This window comes from Nicotiana tomentosiformis, chromosome 2, assembly GCF_000390325.3.
Source record: "Nicotiana tomentosiformis chromosome 2, ASM39032v3, whole genome shotgun sequence".
NCBI classification, from domain to species: Eukaryota; Viridiplantae; Streptophyta; class Magnoliopsida; order Solanales; family Solanaceae; genus Nicotiana; species Nicotiana tomentosiformis.
The window spans coordinates 85,920,685-85,939,527 of NC_090813.1; the positions used below are offsets into that span (position 1 = coordinate 85,920,685).

General features: G+C 33.7%; 2 protein-coding genes across 7 annotated transcripts; one reads left to right on the forward strand and one right to left on the reverse strand.

Annotated features, from left to right (window-relative positions):
- Nucleotides 1-814: 814 nt before the first annotated feature.
- Nucleotides 815-8,252, reverse strand: LOC104106701 (uncharacterized). Of its 6 annotated transcripts, none has more exons than XM_018774314.3 (9): nt 8,104-8,252; nt 7,771-7,945; nt 6,521-7,081; nt 4,968-6,332; nt 4,563-4,887; nt 4,207-4,468; nt 3,907-4,123; nt 1,488-1,860; nt 815-1,162 (listed from the first exon to the last, which is right to left on the reverse strand). In XM_018774314.3, the coding sequence occupies exons 2-8, from the start codon at nt 7,921-7,923 to the stop codon at nt 1,516-1,518; spliced, it is 3,228 nt and encodes a 1,075-aa protein (XP_018629830.1). In that variant the 5' UTR covers nt 7,924-7,945; nt 8,104-8,252; the 3' UTR covers nt 815-1,162; nt 1,488-1,515. The 6 variants fall into 6 exon arrangements, with proteins under 6 accessions (XP_018629830.1, XP_018629831.1, XP_009613600.1 ...); XM_018774315.3 differs by having other exon boundaries at nt 8,097-8,203; XM_009615305.4 differs by having other exon boundaries at nt 7,823-7,945; nt 8,097-8,181.
- Nucleotides 8,253-15,209: 6,957 nt separating this feature from the next.
- Nucleotides 15,210-17,513, forward strand: LOC104106702 (uncharacterized). The gene is made up of 4 exons (XM_009615308.4): nt 15,210-15,494; nt 15,684-15,759; nt 16,633-16,805; nt 17,206-17,513. Exons 1-4 carry the CDS (start codon nt 15,382-15,384, stop codon nt 17,279-17,281), a joined length of 438 nt encoding a protein of 145 aa, XP_009613603.1. The 5' UTR covers nt 15,210-15,381; the 3' UTR covers nt 17,282-17,513.
- The last annotated feature ends 1,330 nt before the right edge of the window (nt 17,514-18,843 follow it).

An 18,843-nucleotide genomic window follows, 5' to 3' on the forward strand; every position in this document is an offset into this window, starting at 1 on the left:
AGTTATGGTTTGGAAGCCAGTTGTCATTCCAGAGGTTGATTTTTGTACCATCTCCTATGTTCCAGGACAATCCTGCTTGGAAGAGGCCATTGGCTTTGGTCATACTTTTCCATACATATGAATCAGATGGCTTAGCCTGATATGTTTCCGCTGAACATATTTTGCTTGAAGAATTTTAACCCACAAGGAGTTGGCACTCCTATAAAATTGCCATAGTAACCCTGCTAGCATTGCATGATTTTTCTCAGTTGTATTATAAAGTCCCAGTCCCCCAAGTGATTTTGGTGTGATTATAGTCTCCCAGTTAGCAAGATGTACTTTTCTTTTTTCCCGGAGTTGATCCCCAGATGGAATTTCATTGGATACGGTCTATGTGATTCTCGGTGGAGGTTGACCTTTGTTTGGAGCCTACATAAAGGAAAAAAGGATCAAATTTCCCCTTTCTTTTTTTGGAGTCACTGCGAGTTTCTCACATATTAATTCTGTCGAGGGAAAAAACATAACCAAACAAAAGCTAATAGATATAAAAATCTTCACTTCACGCACAAACCCTATAATTAGGCACTGGCAATAGTTTATTAAAAATGTACAAAGTCCTACATCAGCTGTATAAATATCTCCAGAGAGATCTATAATGTTCTAATTTGCTCCACCAATTAGGCACCAAGATTTTTGGGTTGAATCTCATGTGCTTTGTTTCTTTTAAATTACTTTGCTTCAAGAAAAGGATTTGACAAGTCAAACTACAAGAAGCTCGAGCTACGTAGGCTAAAAACAAAAACAAACGAGTTCAAATGGTGAGATCTTTGAGAAATGACATAAATGCAAACCAAGGGATGTGGTTAGCTCCATTGATGGGATAGCTGCAAACTGAAAGTAGACAACATAATACTCTAGCCCCTCGAAAAGATTTCCCGTATCAACTTCTTCCACATTCAATAACTGCATGAAACTAATCCTATCAATGCACATTAAGAGAACTTTTTCCCATTCTATACTGAGTCAAACCAATCCTATCTATGCACATTAAAAAAAGTGTCTCAAAAAGTTGTATCATTTCCACATCTCTACAAAAAAATGCCCTACCAATCTTGTATATATATCATGTATGCACACTTCCGTAACTTCAAGCCATCAGATGCTCTAACCTCAAGATTATTACCTGCATAGAAAGGTCACCAAACGACTACTTCAGCTTTTAGGCAATTAAAAGATCAATTTGGAGCTGGCGCATGCCTTTGGTAGTCAAACACCAGGATCAGGTTTGTGAAGTTTAAATGAACTTCCTTAACAACTACATTCTTAAGCTTTTCTTACGTTATCACACAGCAGTTTAGTTTGTTCCAGAATCAAAAGATTTACTATGTTTCATCCTATAACAAACTGTATGTACACTGACATAGATTTGGGCTCAGAAGGGATTTGGGGTAACGTTAAACACACGCTCTAACATATGCAAACACGCGCACTCTTCAAGATAAACCTACCTGATGATGAAGAACTTCCAACGGATGGCTATAACTCATCTTTCAAATGAAGAGCATCAAACTGCTTGCACAATATAAGCAAAGGATCGAGGTTTGGTATCTCTGTCAGTGGCCGAATATCCCAAACCCGCATGACATCTACATAGCTTGAGGTCTCCATAACGGTCTCAAGAGTCAGAACAATATGAAGGAGCCCATCAATAGGACAGAGCTCCAAGAGTTGAGTAGACATCCCATTTAAGACAGTGATATGTTCAGTGCGAGGCCATTGCCAATCACTAGAAAGCTTCATCAATATGGAAATTGCTTTCTTACGGACTTCTATGCTTTTAATTTTCTCCATTGCTTTCCAAAAGTTATCATCAACACTTACCTGTAAATGAAATAGATGAAGCCTCAATTAGTCCTGCAACACAACAGGGAGCCAACTCCACCAATGGAGGAAGATCAACAATGGGTGAACTACTGACAGATCAAACTACTCCAACAAATATTTTACTCACTCTCCCTATTTGTCTTTACACCTGTTTCCTCAAAAAGGAAACATCTTGTTTCCAAGAATTCAACATTTACATAAACACTACCTAATAAAAATAAAAATTAACTAGTTCCCATTCCAAAATAATAATAATAATAGTAATAATAGTAGTAATAATGGTAATTAAAGAATCTATGAACGAATGGTACAACAATGGAACATATACACTGACTTCCAATGGAGAATATTCAGCCACGAGAAGCTATAATAGTAAGATAGGAGCACAACAGAGACTAAGAGAGGCAGACCTAATATGGAGCTCTATAATGTTACCGAGACACAGGTTCATTGTTTGGCTAGCACACAAGGAATAACTGCTTACAAAAGAAAGGCTGCATAGATTGCAAATACCAACTGAGAATGATCAATTATTCTATGTGAAGACTCACAGAGAGAAAATCAAGCTCGCTTATTTTCTGAATGTAAGTGGATATCAAAGGTACAAGAGGGAATAGAACAGTGGTCAGGGATCAAACTGCAGAGACAGAACATACAGGAGACTTTGAAATGGGTTAAAGGAAGGCATTGGAAGCAATTCAAGGAGATTGTCACAGCTATATGGGCTGCAATAGTATATAACATATGGAGAGCAAGGAACTGGAAGAAATTCAAATAAATACATGTACATACTGATGAGTGGTGACACAAATACAGAAGGAAGTGAGGGAAAGGATAGATCTTTATAAATGTACAAAGAAAGGCTATAGTGGTAGGCCCTTGATTACACAGATATGTAGTTAGGTTGTTTCTTACGGTAGTGTTTAGATATCAGGTTTTTTTTTTCTGGGTTGTAGGATGCTTAGTAGTTAAGAAGGATGGCTAAAAATTCTGAGTGCTCTATAGATGTAATGTTTTCATTCGTCAATGGTAAAATTTTACAGTTTATTACCCAAAAAAAAGGTAATTAAATTTTTACGTGACAGTTCTTGAAGAATCTACGTCGCTTTTCCACAACATTTTAACCATAAATTAAACACATTTGACAACAAACCTTAGCATAATCCCCCCCACCCTTTTTGGCTCAGTCTTCGGGTTAATCAAATGGAATCTTCAAAATTAGGATGGAAGGAGCACTAACAATTCCCTAAAACCTATGAGTCTATAACAAGCAAAAAGAAATTATAACTTACTTGTTGTAATTACTCAATTAATCTTGTTCATATAGAGAAAGGCATTGCTTTCCCTGGTCTTTATCTATTGCCTAAGCTCTAGCCCCCATCGATTGACACATATTTTAAAATAAATTAGAAAAAATAAAAAGCGTATTATCTCCATTTCAATTTATAAATGCACTCTTCATTGGTATGCCCTAAAATGTCAGACACTATTCCAATGATAATTTATTTTATATATTTTACCCAGTTTTAAGAATGTAATATCAAGTCTAAAATTAGATATGATATTTTCACTACTAAACTAACCTTTGTTTAGATCCTTTGTCTATCAAACTTTCAAATATTAATTAATATTTCCTTCAACTATTATTTATGCTGTTCAATAACATCTTGAATTTTGTGTCCCATGGGATTGGTGTCCAGCCTAGTAGTTGTACTTCGCTCAACATTACTTAGGTGTAAGGTTCTAATTCTATTAAAGGCTTACTCACGCCCTGTGACAAAATCTGTATAAGGGAAAACAACCTCTCTACCTTCACAATGGTAGGGGAAAGGTCTGGGTACACACTACCCTTCCCAGAGTCCACTTATGAGATTACACTGGGTTTGTTGTTGTTGGAGAATAGGAAAGTGGCACTGATAGGACAACAGTTTAGATAATAATGAGTAAAAAGACATTTTTCTAATGAAAATAATATAAGTAGAAGTGCAGTGCCAGTTGATTTAGGAGAATTTCTGCTTTAGAAACTCAAGTCAATGAGCATACCTTCCACCTTGTTCCTTGAAAAAGTACTGAATAAAGGCGTATTTTAATGTCAAGGAGGTCAATATCTATCAAGGCAGCTGCCATAGCTTTCACCAAGTCCTTGTCATTATGAGCATCATGGAAGCAGCCCCTAACCCGAGCATCATGTACAAGTTTCTTCCAAACAGAACCACTGCTTTTTAGTGTCGCCTCATTGCCAAATATCCAGAGGCAATGCCTGCAAAAAGCAAGCTTTCTTACAGAACCATGGACAATCCCCCCGAGATAATAAATTCAAAGTATCTTGAGTTACAGCAATACCTTGCTCTAGTTAGTGCTACATTAACCCTTTGACTTTTAGAAAGGAAGCCAATTGATCTGTTCGCATTGGAGCGTACTGCGGAGATTATTATTAAATCCTTCTCACCTCCTTGAAAACCATCAACAGATCGGACATCCACCAAGAAGTCACTCTCATCATCAGTACTATATTTAGTTCCTAGGTTCTCTTTGATTGCAGCAATTTGAGCATTGTATGGTGATATAATACCAATACTAATCTTTTCTCCCGAGGCAATGAATCCTGTAACAGGAAAAAAATCAGGAAACCAATAATTTTGGAATTGATCTATTGTGCATCTTCACTTGATAATGCCATTAAATCAAACTTACTGTACCTTCGAAGAGGTTGGCAACTACCTCACAAACTACAGCTACCTCTACCATGTTCCGGATGCTATGCCCATCAACAACTTCTTCATTTCCACATGCTACATTGATAAAAGAATAAGCACCATAATTTTCACCTTCAAGGTATTGCTTCTGATATCCTGCACTTCTGACATTTGGAGCATCTACAATCTGATTCTGGTAGAATTCTCTATTGGGAAATGAACTAATTGACGGCTGCATCCTATACTGAAGATTAAGAAGGTGTTTCTTGAATCGCAGAAGTGCCAACCTCTCAAACAAGCTCCGCCCAAACTTGGCCTCCTCGCAAACCTAATTAGAAAACGACATCTTACTTTCTTTCTGTGCAGTAATTTTATAATTAGGTACCATTTAAAGTAGCACATGACAACCTTGCTTTTAACCATGGCAGGCAGTTGCCACTCGTCCCCTATGAGTATGGCATGACGGAGACCAGGAATCTGTAAAGGGATAGTTGACTCACATTCTTTAAGCTGAGCAGCTTCATCAATAACCAGCAATTCAGCATCTGCCTCATGCAATTTGAAGGAGCTTGAAGCAGTACAGAAAATCAGGCATGCATTTTTTAAAATTTGATTTTTTATTGAGAACTCATCTTCAGCTTCAAAAAATCTGTTAGGAAGGGATTTGAGTATCTTAAGGCACTCTTGTTTGGCCAATTCTACATCAGAAGAGCCGCCAGTCACTTGTCCCTCTACTTCTTTGTTTCTAACAAAGACTTCTTTCAAGCTTCTACCCTTAAAGGTAATACTTTGCAATAAACTACTAAGTGAATTAAGTAAGTTTACAGCTTTGATCATGTCTTTTGCCACCACCATAGACAGGAATGAAGTTGGCAAGTGCATGACAAAGTTAACAACATAGAAAGTAAAAGCCTCCAGTTTGCAATTTAATCTGGTAGTCACAAAGTCCTCAAAATTTAACCTTTCTTTAGTTTGATGAAAATCATTACGACACTTTCTACGAACAGATTTTGAATGTTTCTTGTTCCGACAAAACCCTTGGTCAAGTTGACTTTCATCATTCAATTTTATTGTTTTGGAAATGACTTGCCAAAGTCTCTTGTTCCACTCGTCCTTGAAGTCTTCAGCACATAACCTCGGTGTTTTGTCCTCTTTTTTCAGGCTTTCTTTATCATAATTAGCATTATTATAATATTGCTGAAAAAGTTCGGCATCAGCATCTTCTTCTTGACCATTTATGGAATAAAACTGGTACAACATTTCAGTGTCTTCAAGTAGTGTTATCAAATACTGCAATGAGTAATTCCAGCCAGAGGCAGGAGTAAAGCACCTTGCTAGAACTTTAGCACGATGATCAAGAAAAATATGAAGCAGCGCATCTTGGTTATCGATATTCATTCGTTTTCTGTTTCCAAACAAAATTATATCCCCTAGACCGTAAGTCAAAAATTCAGATGACTCCAGCACAAGCCTCAAAACTCGTCTAGAAACTTCTAGAACTGCAACATTAGTTGGAGCACAAGTTACTGTTCTGCAATTGAGGCTCAAAAGTAGAAACAACAATGCACTAACTGTCTTCGTTTTCCCTGTTCCAGGAGGACCCCAGATTAGTTTAGTCGTGTTCTCGTGATGGCAATATTGTGTCGCGAGACAGTTCAACACTGCTTCTTGCTGGGAATCATTAAGCTTGATTGACCGATTTGTTGCAAGGATCTTTGATCTGCATAATCTATACACTTCCCCTAGCAAACAGAGATTACATTTTTCCTTACCCTGCAAAAGCAATAGAAGAAGACAAAAATTTCATGTTATGTACAGAATGAAAAAGTAACAGTTTGAAGAATTTGGTTGATAAAAGGTCATCTAATAGTGACGTGAAAATTCATAAGTAAATGTGAAGATGTATCATTCAGGTAAGACTGTTTGAGCACAATAACAAGTGAGAAAAGTATGAAGCTTACAGTCACAGAAAATCCAGGTTCCAGTACTTTCCGAATGACTTCACAGTTTTGCCTTTCCAGCCCGAAGCTCAATGAATTCCAAATGCGTGTATTTGTTGTCGTATTTATAAGAGAAACCAAGAACAAAGAGTCCTTTATGTGACTTTTCAGAGTGCCCTGTTCAACCAAGAAGGGCCTCGATGAAAAGATCTTGATCTTGATATAATCTTTCCCATCTGTCACTCGTTGAACCAGAGCAAGTAAATAGGATATTGTCGGTCTGTTTAGATCATCGACACACGTTGGTCTTACATCTGTAATGGCAAGTAGATCCCCCGTCTCAGGTTCATATGCTCTGCCATCACTACTAATCTCTTTCTTTTCCACCTCAATAATGTATAAGCATTTATCAGATGGCTTATTGCTCTCCGCTTCCTCAATAGAAAATATTTTGCATGTCGATGCACTTGCCACTTTATCAAAGCTAGAAGACAAATCAGCATGTGTTTCCTCTATAAGAGGGAAGACGAATGACTTCATATACAAAGTGATGGACTGAAATGTCAAAGGGATGCTTTTCACCTAAAGGATAACTCAAGATCATAAGACTAAAATATACTTAAGATAGAGAACCACAATACATATGCTCAAACATCACGGAAGCTAATGCACTTTTTTCTTTTGTCTTGACATAGGTATATAAAATAATCATCTTCAACATCTGATGTGCAACATTAACAACATCAGTTATACTAGCAATGCTGCCCAAATTACGTATTGAGAGACAGATTTTTATTACAAGAAATGCAGCCCATTGTCCAAATTCATGACTAAGACTAACAAGTACTATAAGCAATATAATCCACATTTCATATGCCTTTTCCCATAGCTTCTATATGCACAACTCATATTGTGAAAAAAATAAAAAAAAGAACAAGTCACATGTGAAAATGAGACACCCATTCAGTCTAACAAACAACAAAATTACAACAAGTATCATGTTTTACTAACCAAGTTTACAAAATAGGGAAATGATTTTAATTTAAAATCAGGGGTGGATGCCATATGATAGCAGCAGCTGAACATCCACTACATACATGAACACATTCATTACATACATACATGATACATAAATACATAAATATGCTAAGGTACTCTGCACCTACTCACTTAAAATTTGGATACTATTAAGGTTAAGAGTAAAAACCCCGGTCACAAATGCCACAAAATAAAACAACCAAGGGATAAAAGCAAGAATTACAAGAACTAACCGCTGACATTACACTGTAAAAGACAAAGGGGAAAATAGCAGTAAAAACAAACCTTGTCTTTATAAAGGTCTTTGTTAAGGACATCCTTAAAAGACCAAGAAAAGATAACATGTATAAGGCTCTTTTCACGAAGAATGGCTTCACCCTCATCATCAACCTCCATTTCTGTCATATTCTGCAAAACCCCATTTCATGATCACAACATTTGAAAGAAAAATAGCAACATTCTAAACATATTGTAACCATTTTTATCTGAATATATGAAGCAAACTAGCAATGTCCTAAAATAGATAAATACAGAGAGAGTGAGAGATGAAGTAGTTAACTCATAACTGTAAAGTTGGAACGATAACTGCTGCGTCCAAATAGGGCTTAGCAATAGCAGTGATTCTTGGAAGAAAGGAACGCGCTTTGTTGGGAAGCAAGACAAAGGCCACGGGACAAATATATAAAGCGTTTTGGCCTTTTTTGGTAAAGTGCAAACTAGTCCTTAACTTTTACCACAATTGCGATTTTGTCGTCAAACTAATGCCTGCCCTTGTTAGCTTAATTGAAATATTATCATCCTTCTATTATTAGGATTCGTTTTGTTTGGGATAAAGTTATACTATGATTATAATGCTGAAACTATAATACTAAAATAGATAATCCTTGGTTTATTTAGTACTAGTGATCTCTTTGGTTCATTGAATTAATATTTGAAAATACAATGTATAATTTAAACTTTTATGCCGGAATTAATATTTCAATCCCTATAACCAAAGGATCCTTAAAAAATTAAATTACCTCTTTGTTCCATGCTTAGAAATTACTCAAAAAGTTATTTATCGAGTCTTTTTCTTTAATTTATTTTTCTATCGTAATATGTTTCGGGTTCAATTTGAAGAAATCTTAATTTTCTTATATTTTAGAAACTATCTCAAAATTTCATCCAACTCGATCAAAATTAGTGTACCAATGTGTGGGAGACTACTTCTTCTTCTATTGGATTGGCTTCATATATGTGTATCTCTCACACTTCCGAATTTACATTAGTATAGCCGCATACTCCTTCGTTTACTTCTCTTCATATATGAAACAAAAAAACTGGAAAATATGGAATCCTTCTTGTTTCACTAATAAGAGCTCAATTGGGAGCTGTCTGCATTTGCTTTGTAGAATCCGATGGCATTGTCCCCTTCTTTTTGTTATCCACTGTGTGGTACTGTAGTAGTAGTAGTAGTCATTTGCTTATAAATTGTAACAGGAAACATGATCATGATTTTTCTTACAAGAAAAACGGGAAGATATCAGAGTAGGGGATTAAGATAACCAAATTCTCATATACATTTAAATTAAGGGGGATGCAAGTAAGGTTAAGTTGATGCATCTGCTCCCACGGTACTGCGGTCGACTTAATATATATATATATATATAAACTAGTCTCTATATACGTGCTTCACACGTAACTCTTTAGAATTCATAAAAAAAAAAGTACTGTTAGATTGGAGTAGATATTAGAATTGTATAACAATAAACGCGCCTAATAGTGAATGTAAGAAAAGATTCCAGTATTGTGACGAAGGGGTTCAAATATTTTACATTATCGCAAAAGTTTGACATTCTAGTGCCTTTTGGAATCTCCTTGTATAAAATCTTGGCTCCGGCACTTGCTACAAAGAAATTGCTACTTAATATAAATAAAGAAAGGAAGATTATAACTTAATTAGTTTTACATAGTTTAATATATACATGCAGACATAGAATACATATACCGATAGCATAAAAGTTTATAGAAGGCAATATATGCGTGAGAACATTTTAAATCAAAGCAACCATACTTTCACTTTGATTGTGATCAACCCAAAACTCCAGTTTGGTAAATGATTTTTATCTTGAAATATTATCAAAGAGATGAACTTCCATTCCTCATTCGTAGCTTCCCATAAAAAATTGAACGAATTATGAAATAAAAATCAATTATCGTCTAGTGTAGCGTTTTATGGTCGGTAAAAACCGACCACGGTCGACCAACCGATTTTGGTTGGTTTTTTAATCAGCCAAATTTTCAAAAATGCGAGAAACTACTTTTGAGTCCCGCAAAATTTATTTTTCAAGAAACCGACCAACTTTGGTCGTTTTTTTATTTAAAATAAATTAAAATTAATATTAAAAAACTGACCAAAATCGGTCGGTTAATTCGGCCGATCATTTTAAAAAATCGACCGAATTCGGTCGGTAATTTTATTTTTTAATAAAACTGACCGACATCGATTATTTTCGTGCAAAAATACAATTAAAGAGTATAAATGAAATAAAAGACAGTCTTAAAATAAAATACACCAATGGTCTAGTGGTAGAATAGTATTCTTCCATAGTACAAGCCCCGGTTCGATTCTTAGATGGTGTATTTTTTAATTACATAATTAAAATACCGACCAACTTCGGTCGTTTTTTTCGGCAATTATTTTTTTGAATTTAATTGACCAACCAAAATCGGTCGAAAATGCCGACCAAAGTCGGTCGGTTAGCTCTACCGACGTTACGATTACCGACCGCCACGAATCGGTCGATTTTCGGTCGAATTTTGCTAATTACCGACCAACATCGGTCGGTTTTGGCGGTCGGTTTTCCTTGTTTTTTTAATAGTAATTAGATGACAATGTGATACGTACATTCTCACCTAAAAGGAACGGCAAGATACCAGTATAGTCTGAGATAATATTGACGTGATTACGTGAAAATTAAGTATCCACGCCTTCCTTCAACAATGTTCTACCAGTTTCTTTACCCTTTTGGTAAATTATTTTAGTTTAGGATGATATATGGACATACAAATTACAAAGTTAGCTTGCACATCGATCATCGTCTCAAATTTCAGACTTAAGTACAGCTAAAATTTACTTGCTTGTTTGGAAACTCTCATATTTATCGGGAGCAAACTTAATGAAACTTTTTAGTTCTATTATAGTAAAAATTAAAATATCCTAATTTTCTGGATTTAGCTGACCTTAATGTGGAATTAAATTTGCTCAGTGAATCCCTTGGTAAATTTGTACAACTTTCACACATCAAACATGTAAAGAAATATTAAAATAACCCATAAAAAACTAAGACATAAGTGATGATCCCCATGATGGGAAGACCTGTAAATCTGTCTTCAAAATTAATTTGTTGAGCAATATCATGTCTTTGTTAGCATTGATCGTCATCGATCTCCAAGATCCATATACAATCAGTGCACCTAGAGAGCATATAAAATATTTATTAGTTCCTTACAAAAACAAATATCCAAATTAAACATCAAATAAGAACATATCTAAGACAAAGAAAACTACCGTTCTTTACGTTCTTCTATTCTTTTTATATAAAAAAAGTCCTATTATGAACCAAAATAATATATTTTTGGCTCTTTAGTAGCAGACCCAGTGGCGTACGCAAAAATTTTCGTAAACGGTGTCACTATTAAAAAGCTAAATAGATGAACAAATTACCAAAATGACATCACATTAAAAGGTCTTTTCATAAAATTATAGAATTCAACTCATAAAGAAAACAACAAATATATTAAAAAAATCAACGAAAAATATAAACGAAAAAATAACAAGGCAACTTATAACGGTTGATGACCCACAGAAGTTGGCGTAGATGGTGAGAGAGATGACCAACAGTTTTTCAATAATATAATTTTACCTTCATTTATATACTTAATATGATTGGAAGCGTCAAAATGTTTAGTAACAGTTGATTTCTTGAGAGTATTAAAAAGTAAGGTTTTATTTAGAAACTTACACATAAACATATACGTGTCTAGGTTCGATCCCTTGACATTTACAGTAAAAATGCAGTGCTTGGCCAACGAGCCACTAAATACTTAACGTTATGTGGTGTCACTTTAAAGAAAATACAAGTGAAATTTTATTTTTTCATATACGTATATTCTGTAAAATTTTCCGGCAAAGCGGTATCACGTGACACCGTTTGGCATAACCTAAATCCGCCCCTGAGCAGACCCGTTATGGATCATTGATCACAATCCTTGTAGATGAACAAGACGACAATTATAATATCTTTATGTGCCAGTAGGACTCCTTGTTGAACTATATCTTAGTTATAATCGAAGTCCTAATATTAGGCAAAAGTAAATGTGATATATATGTGGACCTTAATGCCAGTAGTATTCATTGCGTGAAATATCCTAACGAAATCAAAGTCCTAATATTAGGCAAAGTCTATATGACGATTTATCATATATAAATTAGTTTCTTTGAAGAATATTATAACATTAGAAGGGTATAAAAGTCTATTAGTATTTCAAAGATATTTCTGTCATTCAACATTTATCGTTTTAATATTCGTGCTTTTATATTAAACTAGGCTCTATGTTTGTGCGATGCACAAAATATCTTGTGTCAAAAGTTATAAACTTCCGATCTTGCATCTAATCAAGCGGCTTCGCTCCATTACAACTTGCTCCAGTAGTTGTTAATATAAGTCTAATTTATCGACCTGTGTTTTTGTAAATTCAAAAGGCTGAAACTTGATTTGGTTTATTATCTATTATTTGGCTTAAATCTCTTTTAATGATAAGATTAAAAAAAAAAAGGTAAAATATATGCTACAAGATACCCATTAGCATCATGTCTTATATTCCCATGAAATCAAAAAGCATTCCATCATGTCTTCTATTCCCATTGATCTCTTAGGTTGTGATACCAATTAATATAAAAAGTTCAAAATGATAATGTCCAAGAGAATTTGACAAATATCAGATTTGTAGGGTCGCGTATGTGTAGTTTAAAACGAAGAGGAATTTCAGACTTAGATTATTTACATATTTATCCTTAACTAAAAGTCGACTAATATTTCAGAAATATTTTTAGATAATAAAATTTTATCATACATAAACTACTTGAGAAAAAGTCAGTAACAAAGAAGAAAACAAGATCAATACTTCGTCTATTGTCATACCAATTAATATAATCCAAACTCAAGGTTAAAAGGAATAGTCCAAACCGATAAAGTCTCAAATGAACCCAAAATCAACTTTGTAGGGTCGGCATATGTGTAGTTTAAATCGAAAAGGAATTCTAGTCTTGGGTGATTTATAATTATATCTTTAAATTGTACAAATATTTAAGGTCATAAAAGTCGATTAATATTTTGAGGATATTTTAGTCGTTTTGGGCGATTTACAATTATATCCTTAAATTGTACAAATATTTAAGGTCATAAAAGTCGATTAATATTTTGAGAATATTTTAGTTGTTCAACATTTAACATAAATTATTCGTGCTTTTATAATAACTAGTTTCTATGAACGTGCGTTGCACGATAACAATTGCACGTTGATTTTCGATCGCTAAAATTTTGACATTCATACTTTTCACGTAAATTCTCAATTAATTTTTTATAGATATTAAGGAAAAAATTAATATCTAAATTAATATCTATACTTTTCACGTAAATGCAACAATTGATGTGAAAGAAAATGTAACAATCTTCAAATGTTATTACACTTACATTATACTTGAATTTAAAATAATTCGACATCACGTCTGAACCTGTAAATGATATATGTATTAATAGTATAGACATAAAAAAAATATAATTGTATCTTACCTTATACTTCTTTATATACGATATTTTTGTGTTTGTTCCCTTATGATACTTTGGCTGCTTGTTATGATTGGAACTCTTATTGTCGATATTGATATTCCTTTTGAAAATGCGACATATAATAGTCAATGTAATAAAATACGTTACATCAAATATAGTCCAACACTTGAAAATATTTGACTATGTGCTATTTTCGGACAAATTTAAGAGGATATCATTCATTTTTTGTGGTAAAAGTTGAATTTTATATAAGGTTCCCCATAAGTATTTCATCCCAAATAACTAATTCTGCTTCCTAGTATTTAGCACCACCACTCTATTATATTGTTGGCATCTTTTTTGTCCTTTTGATATAAAAAAGAGTTGTTACAAATAGTATTATAGAAAGAATAAAATGAACATAATCTGCTCATAATAGTCTATAAGTAATATTCCTACATAACATATAAAAAGATAATTTTCAGAACGTGTGCATGCGATATACATTGAAAGAACCAACGAACCTTTGAACAAAAGAGCAGAAGCTTGATAGTATTGCTAGAGAAATTGCCTATATTTGTAATCTTAGAGCTCCACATGGAGTTAGGAACATAGTACAACAACTTATGTTTTAGCAATAGCTTTCTGTTAGGGATGCTATTTGAGTAGCTGAGATGTACTTTGATAAAAGTTGTGATCGCTTAGCTATGATTATGTATTTCTTCATGGTGATTAATAAAATAAATTTAATTACCAAAAACAGATCAATTTTCTTTTTTTTTTTAATGCAAAAAGACTATTATAAGACAAAATTAGAGCAATACGAAAATAGAGCAATTGAATTTTTCTAAAATATTTTTTTCATATTTTCTTATAAATAGTTCACAAAGTTTTAAATGACGTCCTAAAGCTGTACAATCAAAATTTTGATTTGTAAAATATATTTCTTATATCAAAATTTGGTTTTGAATCATTTGCAATGTATTATAACTGTTTGATTCTTTTGACTTTCTTTCACTCCAATATTAATTATATATATTATCATTCATTTGTTCACTTATATATAATAAGAAGATCGAAAGAAACACTAATCTCAATAAATGAACAATAATGTCAAAAATTGAATTAAAAGTAGTTATATTCCTGCGGTGTTTGATCTCAGTTTTCATAATTTAATTTTATTGAAGTAAAATATTATCATTTTAAATTTTAAAAATAAATAAACAAATAACGATTAAGCCAAGCGTATTAGGTTTTGTGCTTATTATGGTTAGATTATAAATTGAGTAATAAATATAGCTTGGAGAAATTTTTTGTCTTATTTTATTTTGGTTTGAACGGGTTGATTTCTTAGAGTTCAAAGGCAATTGGTATTTGGTAGTAGAAATCAAATTCTGATTAGGACGGGTATAAAGGAGTCTTTTACCCAATTATGGAATTGTTTCTTTGAAGAAATTTTTTATATTTTAGAATAGCAACATAAAAAGGTTACTTAATCCTAACCCAAAATTATATTTATACCCATCATTAAATTGCTACAAAACAAAAATATTAACTTTAAAGGGCAAAAATATCGATCAATTTATCGGGATATTTTCGTCTCTCAATATTTAGCTTCCTAACATTCGTGCTTTTATAATAATATAGATATAGATATAAATAAGTTCATACTCTTATTAAAAATGAATAGTGTGTAACAATCTACATTTTCTAAATTTACACCTACCTGGCTACCTCTAGTAACATTTCCAACTTTTGTATTCTCACTAAAAAGGTTTAAGAATTGACAGTGGAGGAAGGTGCAGGCCTTAGTAGTATTAGTCAAACGTGGGAACACAAAGAGACAAAGTCAAAATCCAATTTGAGCAATCTTGGCTAACAAGCCAAACAATATTATACATTCATAAACCTTTTTTTATTTTAATCCAGAGAGATCTGGAATAAGTCAATATAAACCAAAGCCCAAGAACCTCACCTCAACACAAAGCAAAGTATCATTTGCCAAAACTTCTCAAATTCTCTCTCAAAACCCAAATGGCCGGAGTTGAATTGCTCCCCAAAGAATATGGATACGTAATTCTTGTTCTTGTTTTCTACTGTTTCCTCAACTTCTGGATGTCATTTCAAGTCGGCAAAGCTCGCAAAAAGTACACAACTTTCACTCAATTTTGTCATTATTCTGCGTATTTCTTGATTTTTTCCGACCCCTTTTGTGATTTTGTCATTTGAAGCTAAAGATTTGTTTTTTACTTTTTTGTTAAAAATTATCCCAAACCTCTTGTGATTTTGTGTTTGGGAGCTAAATATAGTGATTAATTTTGGAAATACTTAAACAGGTACAAGGTTTCTTATCCAACAATGTATGCAATTGAAGCTGAAAATAAGAATGCTAAGCTCTTTAATTGTGTTCAGGTTTGCTCTCTATTTCTGTATTTAGAATATTCATCATATTAGTTGCTTTCTATTTAGATAAAAAAGCAACATTTGTTATGGTAACTAATATGAACACGTCTCAGGAAATGAAAATTCGTAGAGGACATTTTTAATACTAATGTATTTTAACTGTTGTTGTTAATAAATCTTTATTTTGTTGACTTATTTGTATATTTACTTCCTTACATTTGAACCCGCTTGATGAAAATTCCGGGTCCGCCACTGTTTCTCATAGGGACACTATGAGCGTCAGTTTTTTAAACGCACATTTATCTGAAGCACATGGCTTCGCTCATGAAGCGACGGCCCTCGCCTCACCTTGAGGGTCGTCGCTTCATGAGCGAAGCCATGTGCTTCAGATAAATGTGCGTTTAAAAAACTGACGCTCATAGTGTCCCTATGAGAAACAGTGGCGAACCCGGGATTTTCATCAAGCGGGTTCAAATGTAAGGAAGTAAATATACAAAGAAGTCAACAAAATAAAGATTTATTAATAACAAAAGTTAAAATCCATTAGTATTAAAATTGTCCTCTACGAATTTTCATTTCCTGAGATGTATTCATATTAGTCTCATCAGATATTAATACGTCTCCCTTTTTTCTCATAAGTTAAAATACTCCCCCCGTTTCATACTGATATGCCCCACAAAGCTTTTACCCGTTAAGCTTTTAAGACTACAAGTTTTAAAAGTCTCCCTCTTTTCTCTTAAACTCCGTGCCGAGTCAAACTACCTCATCTAAATTGAAAGGGAGGCAGTATGTATATATATATATATATATATATATATATTTGGCGATGTTGTTAATTATAGTTTAGGAAATGATATGGATTTATTGGTGTGGTAATTGCAGAGGGGTCATCAGAATTCATTAGAAATGATGCCAATGTTTTTCATGCTGATGATTGTTGGAGGAATTAGGCACCCCTTGATTTGTGCATCACTTGGAGCTGTTTATATTGTATGTCGCTTTTTCTACTTCACTGGCTATTCTACTGGTGATCCCCAAAATCGTCTTACTATTGGGTTAGTCTCTCTTCCTTGAATGAATTCTTTTTCCAATTACAAATTATCATTTAGATTGATTTCACTTACAAATTTGAGTATCCGGAAATGTCAAAGTAAGAAAAGAACAATGCTTTGTGTTATGAACCTTTTGACCTGTGACCAGTGAAGCGAATCGTTCACTTTGCTCTTGCCTAATGCCCAACAACAACCACCATGCTTCAGTCCTGAATTGGGGCTAATGCCCAGCATAAGAAAATTAATTGAATTAATCATGTGCTTGTTATGATGGTGGTGATGGTTTGGGGTTTTGTTTTGGGTGGGTTTTTTTGGGGGGGGGGGGGGAGGTGGTGGCGGAAAATTTCAAGAAATGGTGTGTAATGGTTTGAATGCTAATTACTATGGTTTTACCATTGTGCAGGAAGTATAATTTCTTGGCAATAATGGGGCTGATGATATGCTCAATATCTTGTGGAGTTAATCTCCTTATGTCCTAAATAATAGTCTCACATCGGAGCTGTTCCTAGTAATTCCCTTTATATCCAGTAAAGGCTGTCTTTTGTGTATTTCCCTGTTGCATTTTGATGTTGCCGTTTGGTTTAGTTATCTTGTTTTCCTGGTTGCTGCCAGTTTCCAGCTCTTGTAATGTGATCTTGGTCTTTTAAGTTGGACCTTCTTGTGGAATTCTGTTAATAATATGAGTTAATTGGTACTTTCTGTATCAAGATATATCATCTGTGTACTGTTTCAGTGTTTGTGATTTTAGTTGCAGTGAATTTATGATGATTTGGCAGGAAAGTTTGCTAGTATATTTGACCTGATTGAAAGTTTAATGACTTCATGGTTGAAATTGTTTGATCTTAACTAGGTCTGGTTGCTGTCTAAGTAAATATGATGAAGTACAAAGGGTTGAGTCATGTGACCAGTTTATTTTGCTCTCTAAGTAAATATGATAAAGTGCCAAGTGTTGAGTCATGTGACCAATTTATTTGAAAGTACAAACAGAGAGAGAGAGCACATTCTGGTAGATATTTAGGTATGTAAATGCTCCTTGATGCATGGGCTTGAACCTTCTTTAGGCCCAGTATTTGTACATTCTCTGAGTTACCTGATAGCAAAACTTGAGTGGTTAAAGAATGAATACGGCATATGCTTGGTTCCAGAAATTCAAAACTGGAGAAGACCTACACAGTTAGCAGCATCCCTCCAAGTTCTGGTATTGCACCAACATTCAATGTCTAGCTATGGCGAAGCCAGGAATTTAGTAAGGATATTCATAATCGAATATATATTGTATAGAAAATAATATTTGACCTATGTAAATAGTATGATTTTCGCACACTTAGCTCCCCTACATATCCAGAAAACTAAAAATCATTAGGAAATATATCAAAGAGCTAAGCAAAGAGTGCCCGCTTGGTAAAAACTTAGGCTCATCGTATGTTTACATCCAACTAATGGATGCATGATATGCGTTTGCACATATGTTTCTTTTACTTAATCACGGTTAATTAATACATGAATTCTCACCTTATTAAATGATTTAACCATGGTAAGTTAGATATGGTTCATTCTCTACTTCAAATGTAGCATAGTCAAAAATCTTAAAAGCCAGTCAAAACCCAGAGCCTAATAGCGGAGCCTTATTTTCTTTCACAGCGTCCTAGGTCTTATCGTTGGCATTCAAGACCATCTTAGGTACAAAACTTAATTTCACTAGAACACAGTGTTTACATGTTAATTTTGATTATTATACGGTAAAAGCAGTTGTTAAAAAACATCAAACCAATGATTAACAAAAAGTTTGATAAAGAAACAATTTTGACTTATTAAGAACATCACATAACAAACTAAAATCAAGTTGTTGAATGTTATGAAATAACATACTAAAATTATGTCAAACATTGTAGTACTTCTCAAAATTGAAAATGTTAATGTATTGATATGGAAGAAGTGACGAAATTTGAACGATCTTCCAAAAGTTGCCTACTTTTGATGTATTTTACAATGTTCAATCATTTAAAAGCAAGCAACGAAACCAATTGCAAAAATGAAATAC